This window comes from Myxocyprinus asiaticus, chromosome 21 (assembly GCF_019703515.2).
Source record: "Myxocyprinus asiaticus isolate MX2 ecotype Aquarium Trade chromosome 21, UBuf_Myxa_2, whole genome shotgun sequence".
Lineage (NCBI taxonomy): Eukaryota > Metazoa > Chordata > Actinopteri > Cypriniformes > Catostomidae > Myxocyprinus > Myxocyprinus asiaticus.
This window is the reverse complement of record NC_059364.1, coordinates 41064495-41091588: the sequence shown is the minus strand read 5'-3', so window position 1 is coordinate 41091588 and position 27094 is coordinate 41064495. Positions and strand designations below refer to the sequence as shown.

The 27094-nt window shown below is 36.6% G+C and overlaps 2 protein-coding genes across 3 annotated transcripts in view; one reads left to right on the top strand and one right to left on the bottom strand.

Moving 5' to 3' along the window:
- Positions 1–3109: 3109 nt before the first annotated feature.
- pla2g12b (phospholipase A2, group XIIB) lies at positions 3110–17074 on the top strand. 2 transcript variants are annotated; one of them, XM_051648974.1, is made up of 4 exons: positions 3110–3539; positions 6152–6240; positions 13284–13449; positions 15456–17074. In XM_051648974.1, the coding sequence occupies exons 1-4, from the start codon at positions 3185–3187 to the stop codon at positions 15572–15574; spliced, it is 729 nt and encodes a 242-aa protein (XP_051504934.1). In that variant the 5' UTR covers positions 3110–3184; the 3' UTR covers positions 15575–17074. The 2 variants fall into 2 exon arrangements, with proteins under 2 accessions (XP_051504934.1, XP_051504935.1); XM_051648975.1 differs by having other exon boundaries at positions 3111–3539; positions 6152–6228.
- A 1350-nt stretch (positions 17075–18424) lies between these two features.
- oit3 (oncoprotein induced transcript 3) overlaps positions 18425–27094 on the bottom strand; it is a 29237-nt gene continuing 20567 nt past the window's right edge. The window contains exons 7-9 of the mRNA XM_051648965.1: positions 22832–23244; positions 22340–22439; positions 18425–19105 (exon numbers count right to left, since the gene is read on the bottom strand). Coding sequence (XP_051504925.1) covers positions 18941–19105; positions 22340–22439; positions 22832–23244 — 678 coding nt within the window. The 3' untranslated portion in view covers positions 18425–18940. The remainder of the gene's footprint in view (positions 19106–22339; positions 22440–22831; positions 23245–27094) is intronic.

Genomic DNA, 27094 nt, shown 5'->3' with positions numbered 1-27094 from the left:
TTGCCCAAAGCAGAACTCTCCCTCCACCGGTTTGTCGTCTTCCCACAGTGCATCTTGGTGCCATCACTTCCCCAGGTAAACAGCTCACACGTACATGGCCGTTCAAATGATGTAAAAGAAAACAGGACTCATCAGACCAGGTGATCTTCTGCCACTGCTCCAAGGTCTAGTTCTGACACTCGCATGCCTATTGTAGGGACTTTCGACGGTGGACAGGGGTCATCATGGGCACTCTGACTGGTCATATGCAGCAGGGTGCGATGCACTGTGTCGGGTTGGACCAGACTGGATAGCCTTTGTTGCCCTTGCCCTCGATGAGCCTTTGTCACCCAACACCCTTTTGCCGGTTTGTGGTTTGTCCTTCCTCTGACCACTGTGGGTAGGTACTCACCACTGCTGACTGGGAGCACCCACAAGCATTGCCATTTTAAAGATTCTTTGACCCGTCTGGCCATTCAAATCTGGCCCTTGTCAAAGTAGCTCAGGTCTTTACTCCTGCCCATTTCTCCTGCATTCAACACGTTGACTACGAGAACTGATTGTTCGCATACCATCTAATCTACCCAGACCTTGACATGTGGCCTTGTTAGGAGATGATCAACATTATTCACTTCACCTGTGAGTGGTCATAATGTTTTGGCTCATCAGTGTATGTCCCCCAGGACCAGAACTATCCATTTTATAATTTTTTTTTTTTATAAAACTGTGTTGCATGTAAGTGCTCATGTGTAATATAAGTGAGACGGGGGCTAGTTGCAGCACTTTTTACTCTAGTGGATATTTCTCAGGGAAGATTTATTTTTGAAAGTCAATTTCTGAGTAGGCTAATTTTTGATGGGAATGAAAGCAAGGCTGTGAGGCATAGACTTGCTGTCTGTTCAATGGCATGCAATATATAAGCATCTAATAACATCTAATTTTCACAAATAATTTTTTTGTCTACTGATTTTCTTTCTTTTTTTGGAAAGATGCTTTTTTTCAATATTTTGTCTGCAGAACAATCAAATACAACTGTAAACAACAGTACAACCCATTGCTGTGACTGTAAATCGATCCCTTACATTCTCGTTTTCATTCCCTTAAGAAAAAAAAAATCACATCTCCTCTCCTCCACTCCTCTGAATAAGGTCTTTGAATATTTCCACTGTTATTGCCAAGTAGTAAAAAATACAGTTCATTTAACACAATTTATGTAACCCAATAGCTGGCCATGTTGTCGCACGGGGAAACAGGATCCTATTATCTGCTTTGCAGCTAAATTTAAATGGAAAAACAATTATGAAACAGAAAACAATTCACAAAAACTGCAAAAAATGTGAAAGGTTATATAAAAAATATTAAATCATGGCCACTGGAAATGGTAATCAATAAATTGTATAGAATTAGAGCACATAAAACATGTGAAAACTTGCCCCAATCAAAATGTGACAACCTACCCTGATTTTTACCAAACAATACCCTTGTCCTGAGAACACAGTTACACCAAATTCCCTTTCAAGGCAAGTCAGTCCACTCGGCACATTTCATTAAACTGAGATATAGCCCTTGTGACAACCACCCCTTGTGAAAGTAGCCCGATCTTGTATATAATATTCTCTGATAAAGATTGTATTATTTGCACTAATAGTAGAGGGCAGAGCTTATTCTGCTAACACTTTAAAATAAGGTTCCATTAATTAATGCATTAGGTATCATGAACAAACAATAAACAATATTTTTTTTACAGCATTTATTAATCTTAGTTAATGTTAGTTAATAAAAATACAATTGTTCATTGTTAATTCATAGTGCATTAACTAATGTTAACAAATACAACTAATATTAACCAATATTAACAAATGCTGTAAAGGTATTGTTTATTGTTAGTTCATGTTGACTAATGTTGTAAACTTATGTAAACAAATGGAACTTTATTGTAAAGTGTTACCCTCATTACTTTAGTAGAGAATATTTCCCATCTGTTGGTTATTAGTCAGAACATGTTCCTGCAGTGTTCCTTTGGAATCAGTGACATTGCAGTCAGGGTGATAAGGAACTGCATGAACTACTGCACACATGATGGGCACACCTTTCTTATAACTATACAGCATGAGTTCAGTACCTCTAGGAAACATCCTGTTGCAACTCATAAACAAGTAACATTTTGCCATTACTTATTGTATGTTGGCTTGACAAATCCATGTACAAAATGTACAAATTGAGGTTAGCATTTTGAGTCTGTTATGACTGAGTGTGCTACTTTACACCTTTTCTAACTGATCGCAACAGTTTTCTCGTAGCTGACGATCAAATATCCGAAAAATCCGATAGACTTCCTTTGAAAATTTTAGTTTTTAAGTTACTGTATGTCCACGAAACTCAGCTCAGTTCTAAAGGCTATATTATGAATTGCATTATTTTTAGACTCACACCTAAGCAAACACATATCAATGCCCTAGCAACCACAAAGAACATTTTGGCAACTGCCTAGCAACCACACAGATGCTTTTAACCTTCAAATCTCTCTTCAAAAAGCCCAATTATTCAAAATACATAAGGATTACATACTGTACCCTTCAAACTTTAAAATCTCATTTAAAATTCTGAATATTCAAACTACTCAAGATTCATATCCTTCAAGTTTAACTCTTATAATGTAGCTTCCCCAATACTGTTTCTCAACAAAAGTGTGCTCCAATGCAGTATTAATCTTATCATAGCTATCTAGTTTTACTTCATGCAATCATTATCATGATGACCCATTCTAATTTTACATGACCATATTCATTTCAGCTACAACCTTGTTTTTATACATTTTATGAATAACTAGAAAAAATATTTGTTCAGCTTTATCAACAGTGTGTCAAAGCAAAAACTGTTTATTCAGTCTAAGAAGATTACAAATTGTGAGACCATCTTCCTGGCGAAGTGTGAACTGTAGATAATGAAAGCAAAGACTGGATTATAAAGGGGGATTGTGGCTCTGATTCACTAAGAGAACAAGCCTCAGCAGGAGATTGGACCTTACCTTTAACCTTAGCACCAATCAATGTCTTGCTGTCTGCTTGATCTAATCACAGGTCAAAGTCCCTTCCACGAGGCACTATCAACAGTGTCTCTTTATGCTGCTCACTCTTTCTCTAAGCTCTTCGTCCTCTATCCGTTTACTGTTCTCCTTGGACCCTTGAGGACCTGGTGCCACAACATGTTTTTCCGTCTGTTGGTGCTGCTCCTGCTGTACATCTCCACGGGCTTGGCTGCCACGCTCATCCAGGCCTCTGTTGAAGGGACTGCAGCTGATGGGTCTGTTTTGCCCAGAGCTGAGGCTGATGAGGCCCCAGTTAATAACCCAGCTGCTGGAGACTTCCAGGCCGAAGACATTCTCTTGGCAGATGCCCATGTGGAGGAAAAACCTGCAGAGACTCAAGAATCAGAAGATGATTCTGACTGGGGCTTCACCTCTATCAGGGGGGGCTTTCAGTCAATGAATGGCTATTTTGACTCCATACTAGAACTGATGGGAGGCAAGGATGGTGTGTGTCAATACCGCTGTAGATATGGTAAGTGAAATAGCATTTTGGTGTTTGTATTTTATGCTTTTCTCAGTGTGCATTGGGTGATTTTTCTCAGATTATGTGACATTAAACTCTTTTGGCAAAGATTACAGCCATAAAACCAATCAGTTAAAAATGAAAGTCACTCAAAATGAAAATTCTGTAATAATCTCTTCTTGATGGAACATTAAAAGGAATTCCAGCAGAATGTACATGCTCCTCTTTTCCATAGTGACCATGACTGTCAAGCTCCAAAAAAACAACATAAAAGTACCATAAAAACAGTACATATTATATTTCAAGTTTTCTAAAGCCATACCGTACATTAGCTTTGTTAGAGGAACTGACAGAAATGTAAATAATTATTCATTGAAAATCTTACCCTGCACAGGAACTCTGAAGTCTCATCAAGCAGAACTTTGAAGCTTGACAGCCTTGGTCGTTATGAGCTGTCGTTTAATGGGAATTTTAATGTCAAAACAGCTTGTGCATTCTTCACATTTCTCCTTTTGTGTTCCACAGAAGAAGAAAAAAGGTTTGGAATGACATTAGGATGAGAAAAAAAAAAAAAATTCTGGGGGCAACTATTACTTTTAGGAAAAAGTGCTTTACAATATGAATATGTTATAGTGTTACCATTAAATTTAGTAGTGCTTACAAAACTAAGTTAAAGGTTGAATACTGACACCCTACTAGTGCAACACAATATTTATTCTAAGTTTAAATGTGCACTAATTTTGCAGTAATTTTTTCCTCATTAAAAAAGTTTAACTTCTAAAGACTTCTAATGTAATTTTGCTATATATGTAGGAAATACTCCAGTCATAACAGTAACCTAAATAAAAGCTGTTTTATTCTACATGGAGAGGGTCCGCACATGGGGGCTGCCATGTTAGAATCACATGACCAGCCGAATACTACTCACTTAATCTCAGTAACTGTCCTGTTATTTGACACTTTCACTTATTGATTAAAGTAATCATGACTGACTGTGAATACTACATTTCTACAATGACATCTGAAACTGAAAAATATTGATTTTAAATGATGCTGCATCCAAGCCACTAGGTGTCAGTGTAAGTCCAAGATGACACAAAGACAAAAGTTACTGAGTGCACCTTTAATGTAATAATTTCCAATGAAAAGAACCAGTTAAATCTAAAATAAATCTATAACAGTGCAGGGTTCTGAGTCAGCTGCTTATTTGAAACATGACCTTACCTCACCAAACTGACCTCTGACTGCTGTTGTTGACAAAGGCATGGTTTGGCATGGGGCCAGATGATCACACCACCCTACAGATCACACAGAGGAATCAGAAAATTTCATAGGCATTTAATATTGTTCTATTTATTTATTTAAATCTCAATGTTTTGATTATAGATTGACCAACTCACACATTGCCCTAGTTTTAAAAAATCTATATTTACATGTATTTATTTATTTATTTTTGTTATGTATGATTTAAATGTATTATTACTATTCATTTGTAAAGAGACCTTGAGTTTTAAAAGGGTTCTTTATAAATAAAATATGATATTTAATCCAATAATAATAGTATTAATTGTATTAATAACAATACTACTTACAATGTATTATTATTATTATTGCAATTATTATTATTATTATTATTAATACTCTACAACTATAACTGTATGCTTTAGGTACTGATTGAATGCTAAACTTAAATGTTGGAGCCTGAGAAGGCTCTTGTTTGGTTAAGGTATTTCATTTGTTCTGCATTTATCCACAGGAACTGTAGAGTAGGTCTGTGAAAGGTCTATATTGGCGTATGTATGGTTTTGCTATAATAATTTCATAATACAAACGTCACGTAAATTCAAAAGGCTGACTGACTGAACATTTGGCAGATATTTTGGACTTGACAAACTGCCAAACAGCTATTGGTAACACAATAACATATCTGTAGTATCTAACCTTATAATACAACTGTAGCTGTTTAACATAAGGTGTTATCGAAATCAAATCATCATCACAATTTTTGTTAATTTTCTTATATATTTCATATTTCTTTTTTTATTTATATAAATAATAAGAGTAACATGTTTTTAAAAAGTGTGACCCAGTAATCTCAAACTACTGGAAAGATCATAAAAATTCATTGTTTAAAAGGTGTGAGAACACTGGGAACATTTTGATAGTGGGTGAAAAAATTCAGAGGGGAAATATAATAGGATAAATGGGCTTCTTTTGCTTCAAATGTTAAATCTGCTGTACAAAACTGGGTATTACTTTAGATTCTGCTTATTGTTTTGTCCCTCATATAAATAAGGTTACCAAGGTTGTGTTCTGTAACTTACTGTTTCTATATGTGACAAGAGACCTTCAAATGCTGGCAAATGCCACATGTGAAATACAGAAATAGAGCAGAGGAGTGTTATGCTTCTAAACTTGTTTACACAGAAACTTTGAAAACGCATTTTTTAATCACACTTTTAGTTTAGTTTATGACTCTTTTAATTTACCTTTCTAATCCATTTTTACATTCTTATTGTAACCCAACAAGTACATAAAGCTCTTTAAACAACTACTTGTATAAAGAGTATTCTGTAAATAAATAACTTTATAATTATTTATGAATTATGTTTGTTTTTCAGGTAAAGCTCCTCAGCCTCGCCCTGGCTATCAGATGCCTGAACCTGATGGTTGTAGCACTACGCTGCTTGGCTTCCAGGTACCGGACAGTGTATGTGTCTCTTTATCTCTACTAACACAAACCAATCACCAGTTCCTCCTTGAAGTTTTAATAAGATCCACTGATATGTACAGTATGATCCTGTGGGAATTTCCTCGGTCTAGAGTGTGCTGGCCAATTGTCTTTCTTGTTTTGCTGTGCCTTATGCACCTGATACCTGATAACTCAAAGATGGCCCTGCTCGTTTTTTGCTAAGGAAAAAGAACAATTACTATTCTACATCCTTTATATGATCTTTGAAGAGGTCAATGCAAAGAAAAACCTTAGGTGGAGATACTGGCAATTTCTTTTATCACAGGAGATCCAACAAATTGGAGCATCTCTCGTTTTGTTGTTATTGTTGTCACAAGTATTTCTTAGAAAGAAATCTGTCATTTACATTTACAGACAGTACATACATGTATGCTTATCCAATGGCTTTGGCCTTTAGAGAAGCTACATCCTTTGTGAAAAAACCAAAGTCTTCCTGCTGTAGTTGGTAGATAGATATCTTACTTGCATTGCTGACTTTTCAGCATGTGCATGACCCTTCCAAAGCCTTCCATAGAAAGTCCCTTATTGAGATTTAGGGTGACCAAATATTACGATCAGATTGGGACAGTTGCGAATTACATGTACTTCTTAAATATGAGCTTAAATTACATAAGGCCGGATTCAAATTCGGCTTTGAAGAGGATACACAGCTCAGCAAAAAACACTTAGTTGAAACCCTAATGGCACAAATAGTAAAAGTAGTATGGTTCCGAACTCAGCCTGTTTGTTTGAGCAGATCGTCAGGCCTGACACAAAAGCATTGGCCCGACCAATGGCGTGAGTAGAAAATGGGTTTTTTTCTGGAAGTGCAGCGTGTGCCCTTACTGATGCTTGTGTGCACTACATACTAACACTACAACAAATTTCAAGCTGGTTTGAAATGTAATTGACCAGTTGTCAGGTGGCACACTGTGCCAACTAGTGATAGAGCAGCAATGAGCTCCATGTTGTTATTTGACATGTCAACAGTCAAGACTTGCATTGTTATGTGCACACGTTTGTGTGAGAACCAAATTTTGGGATTTTAGCTACAGTCGGGGAGGAAAATGGTCTTTTAATTGATGCTCCTAGTCTGCAGTTTTGTACAGTGCACATCAACAAGAACAAGAAACTGTGAGTCTTTAAATGGGCACAGGAGAATAACCCTCTGTCTTGGAATGTGTGCTTGGTCTAAGTTGATTTGGCCACTGAGAAAGTCAGATGGCAGGCAGCCAGCCAAGGAGCTAAAGGGAATGGTTCAGGATAGACAGAGGAAGGCAAATGAGCCAATTAAGTTCCACACAAAGACTCAAAGACAGTCTCTGTGCAATTTCAGGCTCCCAAATAAATTCCAACTTCCAACTTTAAAATGTCCATTCAGAAAGCACTTAATAAAGGCTGTTTATCCGAGCCTTCTTTCAGTATGGGTTACAAAAGTAATTGTCTCATCTTTCACCTTGAACAAATTACAGTCACACTCTAGCCACTATTATTGAATCCTGTAAATAACTGATACTCTCCAAAAGAGAGAAATGTATTATTCCAATGCAATTTCCAAATTTAGCTGGCATCACCAAGTCTACAAAGACAAAGAGAAGAACTGAATTGTTTCCTGCAGGTAGTCAAACTGTAAACTAGATAGATTTCAGGATGAGTCTCTTGTCCTATGGCTATTACAGTATGTAAATCGTACAGGGAAACATGGAAGAAATTATAGAAATGTCTTGGGCTTGTAGAGATATTCTTTTACTTTACAAGCTGCTTTTATGAATTGTGTTGCAGCAATAATTCCTTTTTTTTTTTTTTTTTTGGTGAATTGTTGTTAAAAATGGGGTGCTTCAAAAGCTTTGTCATGTCAAAAAATGTACCATTCTGCATGTACACTACCAGTCAAATGTTTGGACACACCTTTTAATTCTTTATTATAGCTATTTCCCACATTTTAGAATAATAGTAAAGTCATCATAAATGGTAAATAAAACAAGTGGTTGTTTGGAAATAATGCAGTGACCACAAAATATTAAAAATATCAAATATTTGAGCTTCTTCAAAGTCATCAGCCTTTGTCTAGATCTGTACAACTTCATGAGTTGCATCCGGCCTCACTCATACATATAAAACAAAAAACAAAAAAATGAAACAACAGCATGAATCTACAGAATTCAAACATAAGCCTTTAAATTAAAATGTTTTTAAGATGATGAGAAAGAAATTCACTGGTAGTGCACGTCAGAAGTTAAATGGTTGGTTTCCTTTCTTGTGACTAACAAGTTCTCTGTGTTGTTTTGTGCGTGTGTGTGTCTGTATGTGTTTATAATGACAAAAAGAGGATGTTACAAAATAATAATGATATTATATAATCAATATATATCTATATCTGTATCTATCTATCTATCTATATATATATATATATATATATATATATATACACACACACACACACACACACATACACACATATATATATATATATATATATATATATATATATATATATATATATATATATATATTATTATTATTATTATTATTATTATTATTATTATTATTATTATTTTGTAACAACCTCTTTTATATATAATCATTATATAATACAAATGACATTTCTCTGTTTGGCATCAACAAGAAAGTACTGTGGTATAACCATAGTGTTTTGGACATGGTACTACAGTAATGGCATAGTAGGGTGTTTCTTCAACTTTGGACAATTTCATGTAGTCATTTATTTATTTATTTATTTTTTAATAAATACAAAATTCAATGATACTTTTTGGTACATGAATGTCACATTAAAACAGAGTGGGAAACATTAGCCATTATTTTTGGTACTTTTAAAATGGCTTTTATGTACAGATTTTACTTTTTATACCTTGTCTCAGAACCAGACTTTAATATTAAACTATAAAAATCCAGTATAAAAATATGAATTATTGGATGTTTAAAACTATGATAATCTAAACAGAGTAAAATACAAATAAACTATTTCAAATTTTATTGTGTAAAAATTATTTCTATACATTTTCAACAATTACGACTGTCCCACAGTTGTGGCATAATTTCCACCACACCAAACAATTACCAAGGTTTTTCAAAAGTAAGTGTACTTTTTAAACAAGTCAAGAAAAGTGTCAGTGAAGAGCATGCTTGAGATGAAATATGAGACAAGTGATGTTTGAAGCAAACAAAGAAAAGCAAGATAAATATTACTTGAGCACAACATTTTTATTGGGGGTCATTTCCAATCAAGCTGTAATTTTGCCAAATTATGCAAAATAATAATAATAATTGTGTGTATTAAGGATACAAAAAAAAAAAATTTTTTTTTTAAATGTTGCGATGATATTAGCCTTAGAGACAAAAAGGTTTATTCAATAATAATAATAATAATAATAATAATTTCCATCATCATTTTCACCACAGAATTCTATTAAACACAATACAGAATTTGAGATATGCTTGAAATGACACTGTGATGGAAATGTTCATGACTTTCAGAAGAAATTACAAAAATGACATAAATCTCCTGTGATGCAAGTACATACACTGTTAGACATTGTTAGTTTACTTTTTTATTTTATTTATGAGACTGTAAAAAAATGTTTTAAAGGTGCACTCAAGTCAAGTCATTTTATTTGTATAGTGCTTTTCACAACACACATAATTTCAAAGCAGCTTTACAGAAAATTATACTTTAACAGAAAAGACTGTAATATAGTAATGTCTTCGAATCATAATAGTGCAGTTTAGTAAAAAACATGATTGTAAATTGCATCTTAAAAAAAAGAATTAAAAAAAAAAGAGAGAGATTTATATTTAGTCACCCAGTGAGCAAGCTTAAGGTGGCAAGGAACACCAAACTCCATAAGATGAAGGTTCACTGAGAAAAATAACCTTGGGGTTATCAAATATATCACCTAAGTTCTTCGCTGTAGAAGACGACGTGACAGTACATCCATTGAGAGTCAAATGATACTTTAGCATCTTATTTTTGGAGGTTTTTGGTCCAGTAATTAGTACCTCTGTTTTGTCGGAACTGAGTAGAAGGAAATTATTAACCATCCAATCATTGATTTCATTGATACACTCTGCTAAGTTGGAGAATTGTGAAATTTCCTAGGGTTTCGAGGAAATCTAAAGTTGAGTATCGTCGGCAGTGAAAACTAATTCCATGATTCCTGATAATGTCTCCCAGGGGGAGCATGTATAAGAAGAAAAGAGAGGACCTAAAACTGATCCATGTGGCACTCCATACTTAACTTTAGTTTGATTTGACAATTCCTTGTTCACAAATACAAAGTGGTAGCAGTCTGATAAATAGGACCTAAACCAAGCTAATGCCTATCCACTAATGCCAACATAATTCTCCAGACTATTCAAGAGAATGTTGTGATCTATGGTGTCGAAGGCAGCACTAAAATCTAAAAGCACTAGAAGAGAAATGCAGCCGTGATCAAATGATAAGAGCAAGTAAATTATAACTCTGATAAGTGCTGTCTCTGTACTGGGATGGGGCCTAAATCCTGACTGAAATTCTTCATATATAAAATTATTTTGTAAAATTGAACATAGTTGGGAGAACACTACCTTTTCTAGTATTTTTGACATAAATGGTAGATTTGAGATTGGTCTATAATTAGCCAAATCTCCAGGATCAAGCTGTGGTTTCTTGATAAGCGTTTTTTTTTTAAATTTATTTTTTTATTAACAAATTTATTGATTCCAAAAATAAAACATACAAACACAACATAAAAAATGGAATCAATTATTCACATTATCAACACCCCCTACCCCAAACATGCAGTACTGTGGTCACCAACAATTAGATCATCAAAATAAAATAAATAAATAAATACATTCATTCAGATATACATTCAAACAAAATCAATAAAACACATACCCAACTAAACTACAAATCCCTCTCCACAGCCATTCCCTGAGAACCATCCAAAAAAGCTAAATAACCCCCAAACACACACACACACACACACACACACACACACACTTCCTGAGGAACAAATCCCATTTCCCCAGCTTTCTAAAAAACATCTCCTCAAACGCCGCCACCTCACCCATCTCCCTGCACCATTCCCTTTTAATTTGATTCCCGTGCCCCAGCCGACTTCCATCCCCTAAGGATGATTTTTTTACCAATCATGACTCCAGCTAGGACCCAACTTTTTAAATAACTGTCCCCAATGTCCAGAGTCATCCCATCACCCAGGATACACAGTCTGGGGCTAAATGAAAGTTCAGTGTTCAACACCTTACTCATAAAGATCCCTCAACCAAAATTCTTGGATCTTTACACATCACCAAAATACATGTATTGTGTCCCTGTCTTCTGATTGGCATCGCCAGCAAGTGGGTGTGTCTTTAAGACCCAACCTATACAATCTAGAGGGGGTCCAATAGAACCGATGCAAAATATTAAATTGCATCAGACGGACCTTTGCATCTCTAAATGCAGACTAGTTGCTTTTTAGGATCCTGGCCCACACTCCCTCCTCCAAAACCAGATTTAAATACTTCTCCCATAATCTCTTGATAGAATTTAAAGCTCCATTCCCCAGACTCTGAATCATCAAGGAGTAATACACTGATGCTTCATGACCTTTCCCAAAAGCAGTAATCACCATTTCCAGAGTATCTGCCGCTTTAGGGGGGTGTACACTACTCCCAAAAATAGTACAGAGCAAGTGGTGCAGCTGTGAATACCTAAAGAACTGGGATCTAGGAATCTTAAAATGTTGAACAAAATTATCAAAAGATCTCAGTACTCCACTTTCATACAGGTTCTTGATAAGTAGTTTAATTGTAGTTTACTATCTTAAATTTAACTGGGACATGCCTTAAGGATAATGAGGACTTAATATAATTAAGAAGAGGTTCTGATATTACAGGAAACACCTCTTTTAATAGCTTGGTTGTTGACTGTGATAAGTTTTTTTTAGCTCTTCATGTCCTATGACAGCAAAGGATTGAAGTCTCTCATGGGGAATAATATGGGAGACACTGTTTTCTGAGGATCTATTGCAGACAGTTGCATAATTCCAATTTTGTTTTTGATGATTTCAATTTTATCAGTAAATAAATTCATGAAGTCATTACTATTGGGCTACGATGGAATATCTGGTTCAGTTGAAGCTTTATTCCTAACCAATTTATCCACAGTACTGAATGAACACCTAGGATTATTGTGGTTATTTTCTATGAGTTTGCTAAAATATGCTGACCTTGCAGCTTATTTTTCCATGCACCACGAAAGATCTCTAATTTTGTACTCCGTAACTTTTGTCTTTGTGTCATCTTGAACTTACACTGACACCTAGAGGCTTGGATGCAGCATCATTTAAAATCAATAGTTTTCAGTTTCAGATGACATTGTAGAAATTTAATATTCACAGTCAGTCATGATTACTTTAATCAATGAGTGAAAGTGTCAAATAACAGGACGGTTACTGAGATTAAGCGAGTAGTATTCGGCTGGTCATGTGATTCTAACATGGCAGCCCCCATGTGCGGACCCTCTCCATGTAGAATAAAACAGCTTTTATAAGGTTACTGATATGACTGGAGTCTTCATTTTAATGTGAGTAGTCATAATTTCCTACATATATTGCAAAATTTAAATTCACGTCTTTAGGAGTTAAACTTTTTTAATGAGGAAAAATCTACTGAGTGCACCTTTAAAGACACTTTATTTTTTTAGAAGTCAACTGCGCTAAAAGTGCTCGAAGTTGAAGAGACACAATATTCTTTGAAGTACCTTGGAGTACCATGTAAATGCCTTTGTGCACGATTATTGTAATCATTCACCATCTGTTACTTACCATCACTGTACCATGGTACTACTATAGTACTTTTTTTTTGTATAGGACAGAACTGGGATTACAGTATTAACCTCACCATTTAAGCCTCATGATATTTATAATACAGTGTACACCATGCTATAACTCAGACAGTTTATTAGAGAGTAAAAGACTTGTAATGCTCATGTTGTGTAATATACTGTTCCTCCACAGTTTGATATGGGTGTCCCCGCCATGACCAAATGCTGTAACCAGCTTGACGTTTGCTATGACACCTGTGGCTCAAACAAGTACCGCTGTGACACCAAGTTCCGCTGGTGCCTCCACAGCATCTGTACCGACCTCAAGAAGAGTCTGGGTTTTATGTCAAAGGTTGAAGGTGCGAAATGCTCTGATACCCACATGCAACTCACACATTGACTCTGTTCCTAGTGTGCTGCCTACCCTGATAGCACATGTATATCACCCAGACATCTATTTGATGTGTGTGTTTACATCTGGTGTGTTCCAGGTTGTTTGCTCATCTGCAGTACATCTAGACATTTCCTTTCAGATGTCAATAAAACATTCAGCAGATATCTTTGAGATGTTTATGATTTAGAATATTTAAAAATATGCATTTTTAAGATGTTTAGCAGATGTTAATTAAAATGCAATGCTTTCCAGATGAAACACACTTAAACAGACATCTCGGAGAAGTACGTGTGCTATCTGGGTATGTACGCAGCATTTTAAGGCATCTTAGGTGCACTCCCGAAACTAAGACTAAGGTTAAAGGTAAAAAATTACAACATGCTAACACCAAACTCTGTTGAAGTCACCTGTCAAGTCAAGTTTCCAGTGAGTATTGCATGATGAGCACTATTTGTACGAGTTTCTGCCTTTGTAAAATGTTCAAAATCAGTCACTTATGAGGCTCCATCTCAGTTAGGATGCTGCCTTAAGGGCAATTCACACAGAACACATTCTTGTATTCCATCTGCACTATTTTGTTGTTGTTGTTCGCCCGCTATTTTTTCAGTGTCTGTTGCCATGTTATTTTTAGATACTGTCACGTTAAAAGTAGTTTGTAAAATGTACTATGAAAGTACTTCATCTTGAGACCTTCATTAATCTGTTTTTGAACCCATGAATGTGTCCTGTATGAATGACATCTTAAATGGATAGTTCACCCAAAAATTAAAATTCTCTCATCATTTACTCACCCTCATGCCTTCCCAGATGTGTATAACTTTCTTTCTTCTGCAGAACACAAACAAAGATTTTTAGAAGAATATATCAGTTCTGTAGGTCCTTATAATGCAAGTGAATGGTGGCCAGAACTTTGAAGCTCCAAAAATCACATAAAGGCACCATAAAAGTAATCCATGTGACACATGTGGTTTTATATATGTCTTCTGAAGCAATGCAATCACTTTGGGTGAAAAACAGATCAATATTTAAATCCTTTAAATACTTTAAAGACATTCACTACCTGTCAAAAGTTTTGAAACACTTACTCATTCTTTATTATAATTTGTTTTCACATTTTAGAATAATAGTAAAGTCATCAAAACTATGGAATAACATAAATGGAACTATGGGAATTATGTTGTGACTAAACAAAATCCAAAATAAATCAAAACTGTGTTATATTTTAACATCTTCAAAGTAGTCACCCTTTGCCTAGAATTTGCAGAAATGTACTCTTGACATTTTCTCAACCAACTTCTTGAGGTATCACCCTGGGATGCTCTATGTTGGGCACTTATTGGCTGCTTTTCTTTATTATTCGGTCCAAGTCATCAATTTCACTTCAATTCTTTTAAAATTATTATTACATTTTCGTTTTATAATGAAATAAATTAATATGGTGGCACAATTATATTTTTGTCTACAAAACTAATTTCAAACATTTAAGCATACGCCTTCAGATCAAAAGATTTTTAAGATCATGAGAAACATTTCGGTCAAGTGTTTCAAAAATTTTGACTGGTAGTGTATATTAAAACCCTGGAATCATATAGATTACTTTGAAGCTCCAAATCTCACATAAAGGCAGCATAAGAGTTCTGGCCACCATTCTCTTACACTGTAAGGACCTACAGAGCTGAAATATTCTTCAAAAAATCTTTGTGTTCAACAGACGAAAGGAAGTCATACACATCTGGGATGGCATGATGGTGAGTAAATGATGAGAGAATTTTCATTTTTTGGGTGAACTATCCCTTTAAAAGTCAATAAGGGAGCACACTAGATTTTAGAATAAAGCTGTTATCTCTTGTGGCTAAGATAAAATAAAAACATGTAGCTGTACTATAAAGGCAATATAATTGTCATATGTAATGACACATTTGCAAACAGGACCAAATGCCTTCCCTCACATCCTCTCTTTCTATCCCTCAGCATGTGAAACGTTTGCTGATACCATGTATAACACCGTGTGGACTTTGGGCTGCAGGCCCTTCATGAACAGCCAGAGGGCAGCATGCTATTGTGAAGGAGAAGAGAAGGATGAGCTGTGAAGACCTTCCTGTAAACCACTAAAACACACCATCTTCAACACCTACCAACACTATACATGTTTTAAAGGACTCCACACAGGGGGGCAGTATTAGGGTGAATCTCACTAAACCTCAGTTGAGTTCTTTTCTACAGATACTCATTACTGTAGGCTAATACAGTACCTTTTCCTACTGTAAAAAAGAATAATATAATTGATAAATTAATAAAAATAGTAATTTGATTTTGAATTTATATCCACATAAATTAAAGGCAGTACAGCAAATACTAGTATGATGTTTAAATTATTTATGTAAATATAACTTACAATAATGAGAATGAGATTTTGCTTTTTTAATTATTTAAAAAAGAATGAGGGGATGGGTGCTTAATTGTTTAATTGCTTAAATGTGCACTCAGTAATTTTTTCCTCATTAAAAAAGTTTAACTCCTAAAGACATGAATTGTAAGTTTGCAATATATGCAGGAAATCATGAACATTAAAATGAAGACTCTGGTCATATCAGTAACCTTATAAAAGCTGTTTTATTCTACATGGAGAGGATCCGCACATGGGGGCGGCCATGTTAAAATCACATGACCAGCCGAACACTACTCGCTTAATCTCAGTAACCGTCCTGTTATTTGACACTTTCACTCATTGATTAAAGTAATCATGGCTGACTGTGAATATTAAATTTCTACAGTGACATCTGAAACTGAAAAATATTGATTTTAAATTATGCTGCATCCAAGCCGCTAGGTGTCAGTGTAAAGAAACACTACACTACACACTACACTTTGCACTCCATTCACTCCCATTCAAAGGCATCCGAGTGCAGCAGCCCGGAAACACAAGCTCACCTGAAGAAATTTCATACTATGCTGCGTACCAAAGTTCAAGCTTGGTGAACTCTAAACCGTGAATTCATACGACAAGTGGACACGTGACCAATAGGAGATCGAAACGTCACACGCTGACCTCTTGGCTCAATTCAAAGGATCCACATTTTAAAGATGCGAGAGTGAGTAGGCAGTGTATTTTAACAATTTTAATACAATTGTATTTGTTATTTATTATTTGTTACTTACACCAGAAGCCCTCCTGTGTGACATCATATCCTGGTTCGTACCATTGTCCAAAAAAAATAGATTGACCGCCCTTTCAGTCCAAGATGACACAAAGACTAAATTTACTGAATGCACCTTTTATATTATTGTCACAATGCATTCAATTTTAATGGTCCTTAAAAAGGTTTAATTTTCTTTAAAAAAAAAAGAAGAAAAAAAAAGAAATATATATATATATATATATATATATATATATATATATATATATATATATATATATATATATATATATATATATATATATATATACAGTATATAATTGATTATATTTTTCTTTCTGTTGATTTTGGGGTCAAATATGCCCTGCACATGTTCCTGGCAGGTTTTGTGAGATTCACTTTTTAATCCTTGAACTGGTGCTAGTTGATCCATTTTAGTAAATAAAAAAATAATGAATGAATGGCATGTTTGAAAGTATATCTGTCAAACATATTTGTAGTTTGTCACTGTATGCAATGTTGTCATATTGGAAGACAAATTATCAATAAGAAATATTGTCGCAAAAGCCTTTTTAATTGCCAAAAAAAAAAAAAAAAAAAAAGGAAGAGAAGAAACAGGCAAATGGCAACACAACTTTCCACAATAACTTATGGTAGTATAAGACTAAGCAACACCGTTCCAAACTAAATTGAATTTGGCTGTATTTCCAGTTAAATGGACATGGGAAAAATGCTGACATCATTAAAATGTCCAATGAATGGATGCTGTTCTAATCATTAATGCACTGTAAGTTAAGGTCTTTCTCTATTATCTGTGGTAATGATAGGCTATTTATGTACACAATATTTGATTGTTTGGATATAATAAGCTGAAAATGGAAATGTTCATCTAAGCCAAATAGTCTTTTTGGTTTTTGCTTTAAAGATAATTAAACTTTAAATCAGTATTTTACTTGATCGAACCTTGGTAATACACAGGAACATGTTTATTGCACTGTGAGAAACAATAAAACTTCAGACTGTGACAAAAAATGTGTCTATTATTGGCTGTTTAAATCATTTAATTTTCTTCATCACAACAATGCTGAACATATATGCATATTAGTCACTCAAGATAAAGCAATGCACAGACTGTAATAGTTTCTTGTAGTAAGCTTTATTAAAATCTTCAAGTTTAATTGTAAAAGCTTATGCTGTGAATTACTTCGGCTAAAATATGGTTTTGTGCAGATGTCAGGCAAACAGATGCTGTGCTGAACACACAATACATCAGCCTAGACAAGGGAAGACAGATCAGGTTTATACTGTCTAATGATTTGTAAATGAAGTGTCATAAGTAGTGGAAGGGACCAACTAAGAGAAACAAAAACAGAATGACAGACTGATTGATTACCACACAATAATTTTCCTTCGTCAAATGTCTCAAAAGTATAGCCACAAGACTTATCCCTTGTGCGTCACTTTAAAAAAGTTACTCGGAGGTCCTTAAAGGACAAAAATGTCAGCGTCAACAAATTGCCATAATAATATTATTTGTTAATATTATTTTCCACTTTCAATTAGTAAATTGTTTTAACCAACATCAGTCCTGATCATAATTACCAAATATTCATTCCTTTTCAGGATTTTATCCCTTTAAATTCCAGTTTGTTTACATAATACCACTGTTGATTTTTACACACACACACACACACACACACAAACACACACACACATTTCTCAATACACACATACAAAACACATTCTGACATCCATACCAACACACCCACACAATTTTAGCTGCATCATTTATTCAATTGGCCTGCAGTGCTCTATAATAAAGCAAACAGAAAACAGGAAAAAAGCATGTATTTGCTCCATAGGCTAAACATGAGAAAAATTGCGCCATCTGGTGGAAAATATCAAAAATTAAAATTTTGAAGCCAGGGCTCCAGAATGAAAGCATAATATCATAGAATTCATGATTTTATACTTTAATGGCACTGGGATCAAATATTGCGGTTTTAATGGGTTTCAATGGGGACATTTTTGTCCTTAAGGTCCTGAGTGTAACTATTTTGTGCACACAGTGTATTATAGATATATTATTGGAACTGAGGTTGAAATATCAAAATTCCCTCAAAAATACACACCTTTGGCAAAATTTATGCCGTTGGCATTAACAAAGCCAAAATGATCAAAAAAACAAAAATGTCCCAAAGGTCACACAAGGGTTAAACCTTATAAGTGCTGACGTGAGACAAGTGTGAATTGCTTTTTTTGTGTTAGTATGTGGGGTTAGTGCTAGCAGGATGTGGATGGTGTGAATCTGTGTTTGTCTCATGGGTCTGGTAGTATATGAATGGGTCCACTAGACAGTTCGTCTTGCTCATGGTGCTGGTTGGTCCAAAGATCTCTTCTCAAACGCTTTCGACAGCCCTGTGTACAGCGAGACTCCCCTTGGGCCTGTCCACACACCAGCACACGGCAATGCAGGAAAACCTCCTGACACACAAGCACACACATTGTTTTACACACACAAAAAATTTAGTCTCTACCAAAACTTCTTTGGAGATGACAGCACCTTATAAATTTAAGATAAATGCTTTACTATTACTCCATATTGAGAGACTACATCATTTGAGACACATTGTTGGACTCAGCTTGGATACCCTGCTAAAGCTAGCGGCAACACATCACATGCGTTTGAAATTTCATTTCCTTCAACTGAAAAACAGTGAACGCTAATGGTGAATGATACTACACTTTGAAATTTCTTACTAGATGTCTAAGTTCATCATGTACACTGATGAGTCAAAACATTATGGCAAAACATTATGTTGTTGGTCTTCCATGTGCTGCCAAAACAGTGCTGACCCACTGAGGCATGGACATGTGTCATTTATTACGATGACTACAAGAACTGATTGTTCGCTTACCATCTAATCTACCCAGAACTTATTGTGTGCATACATTTAAAGTACTGTACCTGCATATAATTACATCTGCAACTAGAAAAATAAACTTTATTAAGACCAACTTGAAAGCCTGGTCCAAAGTTTAAAATAGTTTAAGAAACTTGAATTATTTTCATTGAATTCTGGATAGATCCGTCATTGTAAATCTATGGACTTTTTGTCCAATTTAAAGGTCTAATACAGGGATATCATAAGTCTGATCAGTTCCAAAAGTCATAGGATTCCAGTCAGAACAGACTCAACGTCTGTGCCGAGTTTGTTGGATGTGGCACAAATTTGTATAATAACAGTATTTCATATTACAGTAATTACACTGTTGACCCTACCCCTCACCCTAAACCTAAACCCAGTGCTGGGCAGATTACTTTGGAATTTTAATCCGATTACCGATTACAAATTACATAACTGATATTGTAATAAGATAAATAATATCTCAATATCTTAGATTACCATTTTTAAGTAATCAAATCTGATATGAGGTAACAGATCAGAGCTGCGTTTCCTTTATTCCATTGGATCTTAGTTCTGAAGAGCGTTCTCTATGTGTGCAGTTATGAACGTTCTTCTTTTTCATGTGCGTTTTCCAAAATTGCACTTACCACAAACCCGCAACAGTGCACTTTAAGTGCTTCTTCAGAGTCGCAGGAGGAAGGAGGGAAGACGAGCCAAGATAGACAATTTTCCCCTTAAATATAATATATTCATTCCCTCTGAATTTAATTTGTAATACCATCATGCGGCCACTTTGAACGTGGTCATGCACACAAATCCATGTAAGTAATTTATTGATTTGTGCCTAATCATTTTATCACACATTAATTTTTATTTAATTATTTTATTTCATGCCTTTATTTTAAATTATATAGTTATATATTATTCTACATTAGATAATAAAAAAAGACCTATATAGGCTAATTGATATGATAAGTAGACCTATATCATTATATTCTATTTAAATATAAATAAACAAAATATAAACTTAAAGTATCATGGTCACATCGTATAACTGCATAAAGTTTAAGAATCTCAACATTAACTGTATGAAATTGTATAAACTGTAATTTCACGGTTGTCCTGCAGGTGTCTGCATAAGTCTGTGGGTGTTTCTCATTTCTTAAATTGTGCTTCCTCATTTCCTTGCTCCTCCCTCCTCGAGCCGTGACCCAGAAACTGATCAAAGTCCGCCATCATTAGGACTTCAATCCTCTAAATGCACTGCCAGGAGGTGAGGATCGAGAATGGAGGAAGCTTACCAAAGACGCTTGGGCGAGGAAGGAGCTTTCTATGCTAAAGACTTTTTGGCCGAAGCACCTAATGCATATATTACGTCTCATCCGTCTTCACATCTGGCACAACAGTTTTAATTCATGTTTCACCTTTGCAGTTTAAATAAACCATAATTCTCACATACATTAACAGTGCATCTTGAATTATATTAGGGCTGTTGATTTAACACGTTAATTTAGTGCGATTAATTATATAAAAAAATGGGGGCCTGGGTAGCTCAGCAAGTAAAAACGCTGACTACCACACCTGGAGTTGCAAGTTTGAATCCAGGGCGTGCTGAGTGACTCCAGTCAGACTTCCTAAGCAACCAATTGGCCCGGCTGATAGGACGGGTAGAGTCACGTTGGGTTAACATCTTCGTGGTCGCCATAATGTGGTTTTCGCTCCCGGTGGGTGGATGCCGCGGAGACCTAGCGTGCGGTGAGGCTTCACGCTATTCTCCACGGCATCCACGCACAACTCACCACACGCCCCACCGAGAGCGAGAACCTATCAGCCGGGCCAATTGGTTGCTTAGGAAGCCTGACTGGAGTCACTCAGCACGCCCTGGATTCAAACTTGCGACTCCAGGTGTGGTAGTCAGCGTCTTTACTTGCTGAGCTACCCAGGCCCCCATTTTTTTATATAATTAATCGCACTAAATTAACGTGTTAAATCAACAGCCCTAATATAATTAAAGATGCACTGTTAATGTTAACCCAACGTGACTCTACCCACCCCATCAGCCGGGCAAATTAGTTGCTCCACGAGCGCTAGGTCTCCGAGGTAACGCGCTCAACAAGCCACGTGATAAGATGCGCGGATTGATGGTCTCAAATGCGGAGGCAACTGAAGTGATGCGTGAGTGAGCAGGACATTCCATTTTAAAATCTGTCTTGCTTCAATTCCTCTGTCCTCGTTTTCTTTCCTTGCATTTTTTCCTCGTTTCCTAACAGGGAGGAGTTAGGAAGTAAGGAAAGGAAACGAGGATGCACAATCTCAGAAATGAGAAGCAGCCTGTGTCCTTACGATGCTCTTAAGCGCTTTACGATTACTCCAGAGCACTCTACGACAATTTTCAAGTACTACTTAAGTTATGATGCATTTGGGAAACAAGGCCCAGACCAATTATATTTTATATAACTAACTTTACCGTGCTTATGCAGTCTATTCAGCATTTATATGTGGATTAGATTGTGAATCCAAAATTAAGTATATTTGGGCATGAACAATTTACTGCCATTGCCTGATTTATATCTAATCACGTAATCCATACAAAAGTAACTGTAATCTGATTACAAGTAAAATGCAATATGGTATAATTACAAGTACTTGATTTTTGTAATTTAATTGCGTAATACAGATTACATGTAATCTGTTACTACTCAGCAGTGCCTAAAACTACCCGTACCCCAACCTCAATGCCAATGTCAAGAAAGTTATTTTGCGTGAAGCCTCCACACACGCTATGTCTCCTAATGCACCTCTTACTCACTCTGTTGTCCTTGCCTATGAACTTGAAGACAGGGACCTGGTAGTGTTTGGAAAGCTGGTCTTTAGCAGAAAGCTGACGCACCGTTTCATCTGAAATACAGCTGGGAAACATTTGGTCATTAGTGCACAGTTTTTTTTTAAATATCATGCATAAATTGTTCCTATTACCTGACAGACATCACTGAAATAGGTGTCTTGAGAAATCATACCTGTTTCAGTGACAGCCGTACACACTGTAATCATCTGAAAAGATTTGGGGGAGTGGCCCGCACTTTTTTATTAGCCAATCAGAAAATGTAGTCAGTCAAAAATGTTTTCTGTCTCTCTGTCCAATTGGTGTTCTGGTTTGATGGCATGCCTTTGGAGAGTGGGTGCGTGGTTGAAGGGATAGGGGCTTATTCAGTGGCTAAGTCTAGCAGAAGTTAGCAAGATTGCTGAAATCACTTATAGCACTTTTAATGGAGCGTATTATCGCTGTGTACTTTATACTTACCCATCTTTTATGAGGTAATATTTCAAGGCCTGGTCAGCTTTGGGGCCGGGTGTGGCAAAACAGCTTTCTACAAAAGCAGCAAGGCCATCCACCCTTTCTCGAGGTTCTACGCCGAAGTATAGCGAGTCACGAAGCCGAAGTTGAGGAGGTTGGCTGTATGGCTTGGAAAACTCGGCACTCTTGAAGAGCTCCAGAGTGAAGGGAAATATTCCTTCGCTGTGGCCTGCTAGCTCGAGTGCTGTGTTGCGCAGACTGGGCAGGTAGCCATCAGACACCTCATACTTCCGTGGAAACTCACAAGTAATTGGTAGCAGTAGTTTACTAGTACGCACAATCAAGTCCCCACTGCTGCCAGGACTCGACCGTGGCAACCCTGTCACCAAGTTAGTGCCAACGATTTTGTCATCTGTGACCTGGAGCAGAGAGAGAGGAAGAGGATTTGTCATTAGATTCCAAGAGAACTATCAAGATAGGTATATAATAATTTTCTTTAAAAAGGGAGTAGGTATTTTATCATAAAAATTAAACATTGTTTAGGAATACTTTTCAGGCACATTTAAGTCTACATGAAATGACATTCGCTTATGTCATGGAACGACCCGCCCCTCCCTCTCGCCATCTTTGCCACGCCTCTTCGGGCCGCCCTTCAGCCAGGCCCACAACAGGAGTTGGGTAGGAGAAGAGGCACATAATTAGTAAGCCTCATTTGGGCAGCGGCTGATGAGGCACACCTGAACTGACGATGGAGCCTCATTATCGCTGCCACAAAAACACAGAGCACGCCTCTTCTTGGGGAGCCGGCTTCTATTCTCCATGCGTGCACACACTGGCATCCTCGCAGGCCCAGGATCAGATTGGAGAGGGTCTGGCCGAGTTAGATGCATTGCCGGACCCACTCTCTGGACCCCCGGCGCGAGTTAGATGTTTCGGCGGGGAGGACATCACATGTTGCAGCTGATGCAGCTGATGGGCTATGAGGCCGGGCTGCCTTCCCCTCACACCTGCCATAGTACTGGGAAGACAGGCCGCCAACAACAGGCCTCGCTCATGCCCTGGATCACCCTTGGACACTTCCCTCGACCTTCACTGAGCCCCGTTTCACTTTGAGGATGCCAGATTCCCCTTTATTTTGGACATTTTTCTCCCATAGACACTTTATTTTCCCCATTTTGAACATTTTATGTTTATTATTATTTCCAATAAATGACTCTCCGAGGCTTGACACCACACCCACTGTGTCTGTATCTTGCTCACTCTGCCACAGCTTCTCATTTTACTTATGTAATGTAGCGTATTTTTTCAGGTTATTTAACGAGAAATGTTTAGGGCAGGATTTAATTTTGTCCATCGGGAATTGATTGGATTGTAAAAAATGAGAGTTCCCAGAATGAAGCCAGACCCAAATGTGAGTTTGCAGTCGATTGTGGAGGACGACTTGCCTTAAAACACTGCAGGCACCCACATTTAAAGAGGCTTTTTGACCAGGATGTGGAGACTGGTCAAGTTCACCCTTGATGTATCCCAATGGTAATGCCTCTTTTTTAAATTTTTGCAAAATATGTTTTACTTGAACCCCACAAACCCTAAAGATGATCAGTTCATAAACACTTACTATTTTCCCTGTTCCTCACACAATGCTATCTTATGACATCTAAACACTTTTACTATAGCACAAGATGATATGTTTTAACTTATATATTATGTAACCTACTACATTTCCAAGCCTGTTCAAGTGTGATCAAATTTCCCGGTAGCTCAGCTGATAGAGTGTTGCACTTGTGATGCAAAGGACCAGGGGACGAGTTCCGAAGAGCATGATAGTCGACACGTGAGGTGAAAGGGTCATAGAAGAACCACAAAATGAAATGGTTGCTTCAGCAATTGCGTTTCTTTATGTCATACTGGATTTGCTTTTTACGACACTATTGGTTAGGTTTAGGTTTAAGGTTGGGAGTAGGGAGGTAGTAATGAACCATTATGTTGCCATTATGTAACCATTTTGTATTATGTTGCAGGTCAATTTGGCCCATTTAAATTTGTGAATTGTCTGAAATACTGGTTAACGTATGTTGTTTTACTTGAAATTGTATGACTTATCCTCATTTAGGGTCATGCACATGCATGCAAAGTGTGGACACACTGATGTGTTGTGAAATTTGTGTACATCATTTCTATTATGATGTTTGCGGGTCAATTTGACCTGCATACTTTCATGTTCAAAGGCAGCTTCACAGACCCAAAATAAAAATTTAAATTATTTGATATTTGTTGTTATGTTGGTTTCTCACTACCCTGTGAGGGTAAAAAGGAGCTTTTACACACTTCTTGACAGAAACAGACTTTGTCAGACACAAATGGTAAAAATTATCTCTGATTTTCATTTTTGGGCAGTCTGAAATACTGGTTAACCTATTTTATTATCCTTGAAATCATGAACATGCATGCAAATTGTAAACACACTGATGTCTGTATACATGTAATTTGTAAACAATGATGTTGTATACAAATACAAGCATTTTTTAAAAATGTTTTATACAAACCTTTATTCGGAAACGTTGGTAAATAAATGAGCCTGTATTTTGAGTTGAGCAGTTATGTATTTTTTTCCCTCTATAAATACAGATGTATCATACATTCTCATATTTATTTTATTTTTTTTAATCTGTGACAAGTCATAAAATTAAATGTTTACTGTTTTAAACTTGTTCATTGCTGTTTTTGATTGTATTTAAACTGTGTGGGTCAATTTGTCTGTCTTCAACAAAACATAGTTATTAACAAAGTAATATATTAACATAAATACATTTCTAATTTTTTTCTGTCTCTGACAGGCCACAAAAAAGGTTTTCTGTTTTTAACTGATTCTTTGCTGTTTTCCATAGTGTGATTTTTAGTGAACTGCATTGAAACCAATTAGGGTCAATTTGACCCCTACAATAAACTCAAGATGGCACCGAGCAGTTTTTTGTTTGTTTTGTTTACATTTCTTATGTTTTTTTTCTTGGATGTTGTCTGCCTTATTGTATACGATAGACAAACACTTTTGGACATTGGTTCTGCAATTGCACACCGAAAACCGGACTTCCAATTCCTCAATGCCGACCCGCTGTTTACAAACACGCCAGCGGAGCCATTTTTCTGGGCTGCCTGGCGGCGGAAACGCAGAAAGAAAAGGGGAAATAGAGCCGGCGTTCTCATCAGAGTAAGACGTCACGCAAATTGACCACTGCTACCCAGTATTCTACTGGTAAATGTTCAGTCTCTGGACAACAAGCTCTGCAAGCTGAGAGTGCGGATCTCTTTCCAACGAGAGACGAGGGACTGCTGCATTATCTGCCTTACGGAAACTTGGATGTTTGCGGAGATTCCAGACTCAGCCATCAAAACCCACTCTCCCTTCCGGGATGGCTACAAATCCCTCCCCCGCCAACCATTTGGCAAATCAGACCACTCTTCCATTCTCCTTCTGCCTGCTTACAGGCAGAAACTGAAACAGGAAGCACCCACCCTCAGAATGATCCAGTGCTGGTCGGACCAATCAGATTCTACGCTACAAGACTGTTTTGATCACATGGACTGGGAGATGTTCCGGTCTGCTTCTGATGACGACGTCGAGGTTTACGCTGATAGCGTAACGTGTTTCATCAGAAAGTGCGTAGAGGACGTTGTTCCGACCAAAACAATACGGATCTACCCCAACCAGAAACCATGGATTAATAGCGATGTTCGTGCAGCACTTAATGCGCAGACCTCCGCTTTTAATTCCGGGAACTAGGAGGAGCATAAACAAGCCAGTTATTGCCTGTTACAGCAATAGCACCGCCCACAACCGCAAAGCACTGCAAAGGGTGGTGCGAACTGTCAGACACATCATCGGAGGTGAACGTCCCTCCCTCCAGGACATATATACCAGGCGGTGTGTGAAAAAAGCTCGGAGGATCATCAGAGACTCCAGCCACCCGAGCCATGGGCTGCTCTCACTGCTACCATCAGGCAGGCTCACTGCACTTTATTCATCTTATTATCTCACACCAGACTGTCATAAATTATATTCTCTCTTAACAACACACTGGCAACTGACTATCAACCGACAGCCTGAATGTCAATACAGTGCATTACAACCTACTATATATTTTATATATACTATATATACTATTTTTATTGTATGTGTATTCTATATTGTGTGTATTGTATATTGTGTGTATTGTATACTGTACATTGTATATTATTATTTTGTTGTGTAAAAATGTGTATATTAGATAT

Bases quoted from the DNA above. Each gene is read 5' to 3' on its own strand.
- pla2g12b (XM_051648974.1), top strand. From the start codon at position 3,185: ATGTTTTTCCGTCTGTTGGTGCTGCTCCTGCTGTACATCTCCACGGGC. The intron at 3,540-6,151 runs GTAAGTGAAATA...TTTGTTTTTCAG, and splicing joins TCAATACCGCTGTAGATATG to GTAAAGCTCCTCAGCCTCGC. The intron at 6,241-13,283 runs GTATGTGTCTCT...GTTCCTCCACAG, and splicing joins GCTTCCAGGTACCGGACAGT to TTTGATATGGGTGTCCCCGC.